This window comes from Aquarana catesbeiana, linkage group LG09, assembly GCF_042186555.1.
Source record: "Aquarana catesbeiana isolate 2022-GZ linkage group LG09, ASM4218655v1, whole genome shotgun sequence".
NCBI lineage: Eukaryota > Metazoa > Chordata > Amphibia > Anura > Ranidae > Aquarana > Aquarana catesbeiana.
The window spans coordinates 296978175-296990550 of record NC_133332.1 but is presented as its reverse complement, the minus strand read 5'-3'; the positions used below and the strand labels follow the sequence as shown (position 1 = coordinate 296990550).

Sequence of the window (12376 nt, the reverse complement as noted above, 5' to 3'; positions counted from 1 at the left end):
AAAATTGCCTGCACAGTCTAAAATGCCCAGGCCTTTTTTTTATCCCAGTCCATGCATGAACAGGGCAGTTTTATTTCTTCATTGTTTAACCTGGGGTTGGTGACTAAGAAACATTGTTTTACTGCCCTGAACAAAAGTGAGGTCACTGACCTGGCTAGGCTGTATAGAGAAAACTGAAGAGGATGTGTCGGACCTCGGCATAGAGCCCACAATTTTCGCTCTGAGAGCGAGGGTCCTTCTCTACAGCCTGCTGATACAACAGAGGCTGCAGGCTACTTTCCACACTTTTTGCTTTGATGCATTAGAAGTGGATTTAATTGGTACAAACTGAAAGTTAATTTGGGCTTTACCAAGATTATGATTTTTTTGCACTTGTATGGAAACTCTACTGATCTTGCCTAGAGACTCCACCCAATCAGTTTGCCTGCCGGATCTCTCGGCCACTGGGAGTCACCTTCGGCTTCTTCACTGGCGGAGTGGATCGGGTTTAAGAGGGGTTTGACAGGCAGTGGAGGCAATATGTCCTCTCCTTACTGCCTATTTTACCCTGAAGATGCCAACCCACCACGGTGCAGTATGAATACAGCCACGAGCGGCTGCATGCTCTTGTTCAGGTAGCCGGTTGAGGGGTGGTAAAACCATGACTCAACTGTCTGATTTTACCAACCTTCTGGCTACCCAAATGAACAAGCCCTAAGGACTTGCTTGCACTTGCAGTGTGCTCTGAAGAGTGATTTTCTTTTATTTTTGGCACAGTTGCGGGGCTGCAACATTCAGTTGAATGGTTCACGTTCAGTACACAGTACTGCCCACTGAATGTGACAGCGAGAATCATTTTTACCACCATACTTCCCCATTTGCTTCCTTTGCAACTACACAGGGGGTGTGGTTGAGCGTGATTTTACTGCCCCCATCCACAAATATAAACAAAGCCTAAAAGTTTAAACCATTAGGATCTTTTGGTTTGAGCCCATGGTCTTCTTGTTTCCTTAGCTTAGCTTTTGGCAAAGTTACATAGATCACAAAACTGGCTAAAAAAAAACTACAAATACATTGGCAGGTAAGATGGTATACACACATTCAACTGCAGAGAGGGCAGTTTTAATGTTAATTAGGGCCAGTTCACACCACAATTTCTGAGTTGCGGATGTATATTTGATGTGTTCAATTTTTTTTTTTTGAACTTCTTCTTTTCTTCATCTTCAGGACATGTGTGTTTTGGTGGGTTTCACACAGAAAAATGCAGCATGTTCTACTTTTGTTGAATGCACTGCACTGGTGTGAACTAAGACTGTTAGAATACATGGACCACACCGTGCACACATTTTTTGATGCGGATCAAAAACACATTGGACCGCATCTCGTGTGAAACAGCCCTTAGGGGCTGCGATTCACATGCAGTTCTGTGCGGTGGTGCTGATTCGCACCGCGCCAAAAGTAGTGCATGCAGTACTTTTGGAAACTCACTGCAATCGCATTGCAATCTGGTGCGGGCAAACGCACTGCATTTGGAATCTGCATTTGGGGTGTCATTACTGACACTTTTATTGACACTCGCTGCAGATCCCAACAGCACTGCGGTTTTAAAAGTGGCGCGGGAAACACCCCCAGAACATGGGTTTTCCGCACCGCATTCTGGTGTGAACTGGCCCTTATGAAGAAGCATGTAATACAAAAAAAAGACTAAAACAATGACATGAATATGTAATAACTGGAGTCCACGGTCCTTCCAACATAACCCTATAGGTGAAGAAGATACAAACTCCAGCTCTGCAGCAAAGCGTTTATGGAAATGTTTTAAAAAATGCCCAGGTACTCTTCTACCGTCTGCAAAATGTTCTGAAGGAAAAAATGCTCCTACTACCCATACACTGGTATAAATTTAAAAACGACACAATAAAATAGCATACTTTAAAAGGGGTTGCTTTGAGGCAGCATGGAGACTTTTCATTGGAACACCTGCAAAGCTTCTATAGTGAACAGTGTACGGAACAACGGCTAAGTGCAAAGCCCAATACATATAGAAAGCAATCAGAATTTCAACTAGTACCTTGCTTATTTAAGTAAAGTCAATTCTGATAGGTTGATAGAGTTTTTCATATATCTGCCCCACTAAATCTTATTTTAGTCATGCAACAAGAAACACCAAAGTGTACCTGTATAAGTCTTCCTTGCTCACTCTGCAGAGCCCCCAGCTCAGACACTAGTCCATTCTGTCCTTTCCTTAGGCTCTCCCAATCAGCTCGCTGCCGGGACACCTGGGAAACCATCTGTGTCACTTGGTCCACCAATCCCGCCAGCATAGCCCTCTCCTTTCCCACAGCCACTTTCAACTCTGAGTCGTGGTCAGCCAGGGCGGACAACAGAGAAGACTGCAGGCCATCCATTCGAGGGAGAGGGTCCGGACAGTTGGGGTCGATGAATATACTGATGTGGGAGCTGTCTGCTCTTTCTATGGTGACCAGGGCATTGGGGTCTTCCATGTTGGTCGTAATGACTGGCGGAGGCTCTGTGGAAGGAGCGTGGTAGTGGTTCATGAACAGAACTGCTCCGGTGACGGTTACCGCCAATAGGACAGCGACAGACAACAGGACTGTACATAGGATGTAACCACAGCTTGTCCTCTGCAAGATCAAAAAAGAAAAAAAAAGAAATCAGCCAAAACATTTTAAAAAGGAATACTAAAAACCACCAATACAAAAACATTATTTCACTCTCCTTAAAAGCCACTAGATTGTAATCTCTGGTTAGCAGGAGTGTCCTTTTTTTTTTTTTTTTGCTTCTTGATTTATTTTATCAATAATGTTTGTATATTTACTGTATAAACCCTGGTGATATGGAATATGACCGTGCTATATACAGAAAAAACAGTAACTTAGAGGTCCTTTACACTGCAATCCCCACATTCTGTGCTGTTCCACATGTGTTTGTAATGCATTTGGGTGTTTGTTTATTTTTATTTATATATTTTTTTTTTCTGAGTTGCTTTTACATATATTTCACATGCATTCCAAAAAAAGCAGCATGCTCTACTTTTTTTAAAAAACATATGGAAGCAGGGCAGTTGGGCAACTTGACTCGTTGAAATACATAGATTTTTCTTGAATATGTACTGTGTTTAAAAAGAAGGAAAAAAAGATCAGTTGAGCATCAAATCCAACCTAGGTTGGATTCATTTGCAGATGATGATATTTATGAATAGCAGCCAAACCACCAGTCCTCATCCTCCAGGATTTCTGCCTTATTGTCCCCTAGTTTTAGGTTTTAAAGTGTACGTATAGACTTTCTTAATTATGTGTAGAGTAGGGAAGAGTTAAAGCGGAACTTTATCCTCCAGGGCATGTTGCCTCTTTCCACCCCTCCTCTCCTCTAAGGAGATGGCCCGAGGGGGGGTTCAGAAGAGAAGCGGATCGCTGCAGGACAATGCTGGATCCGCTGGGCGGGTGAGTCCCACTTAACCCCCCCCGTTCACTTTCTGTCCCAAAGCCGTAAGCAAGAGGAAATCTCCCAAAGTGGGGGGGGGGGGGGGATTCACTCTTAGATGGTTGTCACTGGAAGATTTCCCCCTGCCTCATGTTCTGGGGGCAAATCTAATATTTCTGGTTCCCCTTCACTTTTTTTCTGATAACAATAGTCACTAGTACAAATAGTGAGGTGAATTTCTCAATTGAGGAACAAGACAGCTATAAAAATCTGACAGAGGGCCCAATCCTTTCCTATACTAAAAAAAAAAAAGTTTTGCACAGAAATAGTTTAAAGTGGGCACTGATACTTTAAAATGTAAGTGTTGGTAATACACAGTTGAAATTCGTATTTGTAAACTGTTTTTCTGCTCACAGATGTGTGTAATTCTGTTCAGCCAGTTTTTAGATTCATCCACATGGCCCTGCCATATACTTCACAAAACAAACTGCTGCTGAAGCATGCTTTTGGATAAGGGCGGTTTTCAGATGGGCAGCTGGAGAGGATGGGTTCTCCATGCTTTGCCTCAATCTCCTTAACAATTTTAGCCCCTCTGACACCCTAGACTAAATGAACACAGCTTGCAACATCACAGAAATCACTAAAGGCAATATCAGATACACGATAATGATGCTTTGTTAGGAAACGGACACCAAATGGATTAGTAAAGGCAAGACTCGATATATTGTCACACAAGGTGACAGCGATAAAGGCAAGAAAGTGGTTTAAGCAATAGTAGTATAACTCATCCTAGAGTATGATCAATAGTCAGCAGTGGGAATAGGAGAACACTATGCGCCAGAATCCGCATAAACAGTAGCAAGATCACCGTACGTGCAGCAGTGAACAGTAATATGTTTGGATTAACTACGTTCAGGAGACTATACTGTCAAAGTGCATTAAGGGCGACTATGCTAGACCTAGGCTAAATGGACAGAGGTACCCTTTAAATAAGTAATAGATAAGGGCTTGTAGAACGGCTTTATAGGGGCTTTACTGTTTTCTTCTGCCAGCTATAGTTGGGACCCAAAAACAGCATTGGTGAACTTGTCAACAGTCTTGGTGAATCAGCATGCAGTGTAGGTGCATAGTAGTGAACCCTCTAACTAGTACCTGTGGTGCGTTTGTAGACTCCCGCTGTTGGAAAGGTGCCCATAGTCTTTGTGTAGAGGGCACTCCAGTCACCCTGCAGTATTAGGGTACAATGAATGAGATTGCCGCCGTTAATGTAGTGCTGTCCCTGTGTCACTGTTCTCAGGCCCCAAGCTCTGTTCCCCACCGGTCTGGTCTCCCGCAGAGATGTGGGCACATAGACTGGTGTGTTCACATGGATTCCCGTGCTATCAAGAGGAGGAAGTTTCCAGTGCAGTGCAGTTAAAAGCTATTGCACCACTCCCCTCTGCCTCGGTATTCTCTGGGAACTGTATTGTAAAGGATCTATGAGTCTTATTCTATGGCTTATGTCCTGGACTGCAATTCCCATGATCCTCAGCGTTTTGGAAAAAAAAGACCATAGGCTCTCCTGGCTATAGCTCTCCCCCTGCTGACCGGAGGGGATAATGCAACACAACATCTAGAATAGCAGAAGAAATTGATTGTAAAACTGACTGTAAAAAAGGACAATGTCTCCTTCTCCATGTTTCTGTAATTCAGCACCTGGCTACAGTGGTAAAATCAGGTGGATGATAGTGAAAAGCAATCAGCAATCTTCACTTGTTAGTCACAGCACTGTGCAATACAGTAGACCCCAGTTGGCTTACGGTGTTGTTCTTTTGTCTCACAGGCTGATGTGCAGGGAATTACAAGAGGCTAGTACAAAATTAGTCCGAGGTATCATTTAAAATAATTGTTTTTCACAAATACATTAATGGTTGAAATGGAGATTTTTTTGTTCATATTAGTCTACGCTTACACTTTAAATAGAACTGTGGTCAACAAGCCGCAAATGTCCCTTCCTAGGTATGGCTTCTAGGTGTTTTGGTTTTTTTTTCATTGTTTCATGTTGTCACTTAACTGAGTTCTGCTACTGACAGTGTAAAGACATAACTGGAACAAGAGAATGGAGGACAGTAGGATGAGTCATGTTGACGCAAGTGACATTTTATGCATGACTAAGTCCTTAATTTCTTTTGTGTCTGCCCGATTCCTAATGAAAATGTTTTTTTATTTAAGGTCTGAAAGTAATATTGAAGTGCCATTTCCATTCTTATTTTCTTGCTGTTGCATATTTCAAATGTTGCTTTTCATACATGGCGTTGTACAGCTCCCCCTTGTGGACATATGCAAATTAGGGAAAATGGTTAACATAGCTTGTTTAACCACTTCAGCCCCGGAAGAATTTACCTGTTTCCTGACCAGAGCACTTTTTGCGATATGGCACTGCGTCGCTTTAACTGACAATTGTGTGGTCGTGCGACGTTGCACCCAAACAAAATTGATGTCCTTTTTTTCCCACCAATAGAGCTTTCTTTTGGTGGTATTTGATCACCTCTGTGGTTTTTATTTTTTGCGTTATAAACAAAAAAGTGACAATTTTGAAAAAAAAGCAATATTTTTTTACTTTTTGCTATAATAAATATCCCCAAGAAATATATAAAAAAAAAATTTCTTTCTCAGTTTAGGCCGATATGTATTCTTCTACATATTTTTGGTAAAAAAAAATTTGCAATAAGCGTATATTGATTGGTTTGCACAAAAATTATAGCGTCTACAAAATAGGGGATAGATTTATGGCATTTTTATTATTAATTTTTTTTATTAGTAATGGCGGCAATCTGCGATTTTTATCGTGACTGCGACATTGCGGCGGACACATCGCACACTTTTGACACTATTTTCGGACAAGTGACATTTATACAGCAATCAGAGCTATAAAAATGCACTGAATACTGTGTAAATGACACTGGCAGGGAATGGGTTAAACACCAGGGGGCAATCAAGGGGTTAAGTGTGTCATAGGGAGTGATGCTAACTGGGGGGGGGGGGAATGGGGTCACTAGAACATGACAGAGATCACTGCTCCCGATGACGGGGAGCAGTAGATCCCTGTCATGTTGCTAGGCAGAACAGGGAAATGCCTTGTTTACATAGTGTGTGTAATCTCCTGCCTTTGGAGCCTTTGAGAGAGGACCCTGCTACTGGAAGTCTTGCCTCCACAATAGGAGAAGAAAAGAGAAGGGTCATCATCTGACCATGGCTTTAAAAAAAAAAAAAAGGTGAACAGGGAGGTTTTTTATTTCAGAAGAGACTTCTGCTGAGGAGGTCATGTGATATTGTGATATTGTGACGACACGTTTAGGGCGGAGCTGAGTGATGTCTGTAGCGGATGTACTGGACTTTTTCTATCAGTGCTGATAACTGTTTGGAAAAAACAATCTTTCTGTAGTGCAGCAGGATTGCGCAAAATTGCATCCCATCAATATATTTTCCCTACAGGAGGAAGTAAAAGCAAAGGAGGATCCGAGTCAGTACCCTTAGAGGGGAATTGCACTGTGAGACCTAATCAAAGTGATAGGTCCATTCCTCAAGGTGAGGGCAATATGGAAATGAATAGGGGTGGAGCGTGATACATCACTTCCTGGACTTCTTGCGATTGGGTCTGAAGAATAGTATAGTACACATAGTTAGGAATGGACATAAATGGATTAAATATACCGTATTTATCGGCATATAACATGCACAGGCATATAACACGCACCTTCATTTTAGGAGGGACGTTTCAGGAAAAAAACTCAAATTTGAAATAAAGAACTTTTAAGCAAAATAAGGGTCAGTGCCCATCAATGCAACCTAATCAGTGCCCATCTGAAGCCTGATCAATGCCATCTGTAGCCTCACAATTGCCCATCCATGCAGCTTGATCAATGCCATCTGTAGCCTCACAATTGCCCATCAATGCAGCTTGCTCAATGCCCATCTGCAGCCTGATCAATGCCCATATGCAGCCTCACCATTGCAATGAATGCAGCCTGATCAGTGCCCATCTGCAGCCTCACCTCAGATTACTACTGCCTCGGAGGGGACAGGGAGGGGGCTGGACGAGCGCCATCAGATTACATACAGCGAGAATCTCCTGTTTACTCGGCGGCCTCTTTAATACAAAGTCCCGCCTCCTGGACCGGCTTCTATGATGGACAGAACACTGGTCCAAAACCGGTCCAGGAGACGGGACTTCCTATTAAAAAGGCCGCTGAGTAAACAGGAGATTCTCCTGTATGTAATCTGACGGCGCTCGTCCCACCCCCCTCCCCGTTCCCTCCTAGGTTGCCCAAATTACAGCATCGGCGTATAAAAAGCACACACTATTTGCACCCGATTTTCAGGGTAAAAAAGTGCGTGTTATACGCCAATAAATACAACTTATGCTGGAATTTATATACTGTATTGTAAGAAATCTATCCATGCACTTTGAAAGACATGGTGTATATTGATACTGTTGTAAGCGTATGTTGGATCGTTTGATTTGTTATTAAATGTTAAAATTTATACACATGATTAAAAGTCACTGTGCGATTTAGCACTGGGGAAGGTGCACATGTTTTAGGGGAAAAAAAAATGTTTTTTGATTATGTAAGTAGTACAGCACTATTTTTATATGCATTGGTGTATGCGGGAACACTTTTAGGTACTTACAGCAAGTTGAGATTGCACATACACTATATTGTCAAAAGTATCGGGGCACATGAACTTTAATGGCTTCCCAGTCTTATGCCCTGTACACATGGTAGGATTTTCTGACAACAAAATCCAAGATTTATTTCCGACGGATGTTGGCTCAAACTTGTCTTGCATACACACGGTCACACAAATGTTGTCGGAAATTCCGAACGTCAAGAATGCGGTGACGTACAACACGTACGACAAGCCGAGAAAAATGAAGTTCAATAGCCAGTGCGGCTCTTCTGCTTGATTCCGAGCATGCGTGGACTTTTGTGTGTTGGAATTGTGCACAGACGCTCTGAATTTCAGACAACGGATTTTGTTGTCGGAAAATTTGAGATCCAGATCTCAAATTTTGTTTGGCGGAAATTCCGCCGGAAAATATCCGATGGAGCCTACACACGGTCGGAATTTCCGACAACAAGCTCCCATCGAACATTTGCTGTCGGAAAATCCTATCGTGTGTACAGGGCATAAGTCTGTAGGGTTCAGTATTGAGTTGACCCACCCTTTGCAGTTATAACAGCTTCAACTCTTCTAGGAAGGCTGTTCACAAGATTTAGGAGTATGTCTATGGAAATGTTTTGTTAGGGTATTGAAATCATGCGCTGGAAGCCTCTTGTTTGCAGAGATTACTTTACTTTCATGAAGGAATATCAGAACATGTCTTTTCATGGAACAGGAACAAGTAGCATACAAAAACACAGCGAGGAAAAGCAAACACTTCCTCTCATTACATTGCCATAGAATACACATTATAACACTGCAATGCCACCTACTGGTATAGACAGGTATAATCTATGTATAGTTCACAATATAAAAAGCTACCATGCTGTTGTTCTTCTAACATGTTTGACCATTCTTCCAGAAGTGCATTTGTGAGGTCAGGGACTGATGTTAGACGAGAAGGACTGGCCCGCAGTCTTCCGTTTAACTCATCCCAAAGGTGTTCAGGTTGAGGTCAGGGCTCTGTGCAGGCCAGTCAAGTTCCTCTACCCCAAACTCACTCATCCATGTCTTTATGGACCTTGCTTAGGTCAAACCTGGTCTATAGACTTGCACTAAGAAGGCGCAACACTAAACCATGAAATCTGTATTGTACTCTTATGTGCTAAGTCGAGCCTGTATATATAATGAACAAATATGGCTGCTCCAATGTCAATGGATAGTTACAAACTACACAGTAGAGCATGATTGCTTTATTGAAAAGGTGTTTTTAGATTCATCTGATCAAGTCCACATTGCATTCATATCAAAACTTTCCCTCAGTAAGAAAATGCTACAAACCTGGACCTTCAACAGAGACATCATTGTCACCCATCCTACCACCTATTCCTTTCATCTTAGGTCTCGTGAAGAGCGATGGCTGCCTCATATACAACTTATTTCTATGCAGCTGTAGCTCTTGAAGAGAGAGAAGATCTGAGGCAAGAGTGGTAGTATAAAGCCTCTTCTTTTTGCAGGTCTTGGTTTTTGGCATTTGCTTTTACTTAGTAACAAAATTGCTTTAAAAAGAATTGTAAAACATCTATATTTTCCCTTTGACAACAGAATTTGTATACCTAAATATCTCCACAGTGGGATAACATCTAAAGTATCTATTTTCTACTCAGGGGGGTCTATCTATAGAAGAGCTTTTAAGGCTTGAACAAGGTAAGACTGCTAATCATTATCATTACTACTTTACAACTATACACTATTTGGCTTGCTATTGTTTTTTTTATTGTTATCGAATGCTAAATAATATGCAAATTGCTGAGTCTCATTCTTCTGGCACATGGTTACCATGAGCGCCCATAAACGCCCCTTCTTTTCAATGACTTTGACAGCAGGCCCCTGCCTGCAACTGTGATGATTCACCCGTGAGTCTTTCCCGCAACAAAAACAAGTCTGCAGATCGGCAGAAGACTCCCAACACGGTCAGGCGAGCAGAGGATTACATTAACTACTGCATGGGAGCGGAGTGCTTTCCTTTGCTGGGGAAAGCATAGATGCAACACAGTGGGAAGTTCCTCCAGGAAAATAGAACTATTATATCTGTTTATCCCAAATGTATCAACCAAGCATTAGGGACCCTGCTAGTGATTCATCTAAGGATTAATACCTATAAATTTACCAACAAATATATAACTTAATGTCAGCAAGTATATAATAATTTATAGAATCACAAAAAGTATGTATTTTCTTTATAGTGCTCCATGTACATAAATGGTCATCATGTACATAAATGGTTATGTGTAAACACAACAGTATAAAGAGATAAATAAAAATAATTAGCTTTATGTCTCCCAGAAAACAAAGTTAAAACACTTAAATGTAATGCAAGGTCTTAAACCACTTTTATATCCAGCCCTATATTTTAGTAAATCACAATTCTATTTTAATCATACGCTGTTGAAAGCAGTAAAGCATGCTGTTAATAAATTAGAAAAAGATCTAGAACTTCTAATAATTCTAGAAAAAGGTAAAATCCAACCTGTAAACTCTCTACTATTAAATATGGGCACAGAAGCATGCACAATACTAATGTTTAGAGCTAAAAAACTGGGTCTCTATATTGTGCCAGTCATCAATTGCAATCTCCAAAACATAAAATAAATAAAAATGTATATTATATTGTAGAAAAGGGAACATCCGCAGATTGATCAACTCATTAAACATACTGTCACTCTCAGACTGTACATATGTTCCTCCTGCAAGATATGTAAATGTCACAAACCCTTAGCAGCATGGGTGTTTTTTTCCGGGGGGGGGGGGAGGGCATCATTTTAAGGTCACCGATGCTCCAACCCTTTGACAATGTCATGAAGGGGAGGGGCTTAGTCATTATCCCATAAAGCGCAGGCATGTGCCCATCATATGCAGCCTCACTGTGCCCATCAATTGCAGCCTCATTGTGCTGATCAAAGGTGGCCTGTACAGAATGCGTGTACAGAGGGGGTGGATGGTATTAGTATATACATGTAGGAAGGTGGGTGTATATAGCTGTATACAGGACAGATGATGTATATCTGCAGTCAGTGATGATGGAGGAAGATTTCTATATATACACAGGAAGGAAGGTGCGTATATACAGCTACCTGTATATAGAGAACTTCCTCCATAATCACTGACTGCAGATATACATCATCTGTCCTGTATACAGCTATATACACAGGACAGATGATGTTTATCTGCAGTCAGTGATGATGGAGGAATACAGGAAGGAAGATGGGTGCATATAGCTGTAGACAGGACAGGACAGGACAAATGATATCTTAACTATATCTGGCACCCCCCTTCACTGATCATACCTGTATGCACTCAGCTGCCCCCCTGATCTTTATATATGTCAGGCCCCCACACATAAATCTGTAAGCATACACAGCTTTGCCCCCCTGTACACAAACAGCCTCTTCCCTTCACTTACTCACAGCCCCCAATTGTAAGGTCACAGTGGTCTTTCTTCTCTCGGGTCCTCTTCCTACCTATCCCTTTGAAAATACCTTACAGACAGCAAAGCAAACACGAGGGCGCACATACAGGAAGCAGCCAGAGGTGGCAGTAAAGAGCTCTGTAAGCTCAATGACACTGATCTGCAACAGTTGTGGAGCCGACTCGCACAATCCCAGAGAGACAGCACAGCTACAGATGCGGCCAAGGCAGACCCTTGCCTATTCCGGGGGGTCACTCGCCCCCACCCCTAGCTGTGGACGCCCATGCTTAGCAGGGAGTTTTCTTGTAGTCAATAACTAAATGCTCAGAGTCAAAAATCATATTCCGCGAATTATTTTAATGGTGTATGTTTTAAAGCATAGAAGGTGTGCAAAATATACAAACATTGATTCAACAGGGGTCTCTGCTGCTGTTCAATGACTCGCACATGTTGGCATTCACCTTGATTGGCATTCATGCAAGTAAATTTATAAGAATTTGATGATTTGAAAAGTGTTTTCTTTTACTCTAAAGCCCTAGTACACATGGGTCGAATGTCTGGCAACATGTGGCTCTTATATAATGGGGTCAGTCTGACAGAAGCCAGGCATATTAGGCTGGCTTCTGTCAAAGGGGCATGACCAAAAAAGTGTGTACTAGGCTTTAAATTCACCATGCTGCCCCAACCGTTATTTACCCCTGTGTAGTCAACACCTATCCTTTTCCAGACATGAAGGATGGGATTATGTAACTAGAGCAAGGGGGTTCCACAACATTCACAGCTCTCATCTAGTCCTTGGTAAATCAGCATCTACACATTCAATGATGATTGGATTAAGGT

At 41.9% G+C, this 12376-nt stretch overlaps 1 protein-coding gene across 1 annotated transcript in view; it reads right to left on the bottom strand.

Annotated features, from left to right (window-relative positions):
- Positions 1 to 2629, bottom strand: part of FIBCD1 (fibrinogen C domain containing 1) — a 229332-nt gene extending 226703 nt beyond the window's left edge. The window contains exon 1 of the mRNA XM_073600470.1: positions 2157 to 2629. Coding sequence (XP_073456571.1) covers positions 2157 to 2537 — 381 coding nt within the window. The 5' untranslated portion in view covers positions 2538 to 2629. The remainder of the gene's footprint in view (positions 1 to 2156) is intronic.
- Positions 2630 to 12376: the final 9747 nt, after the last annotated feature.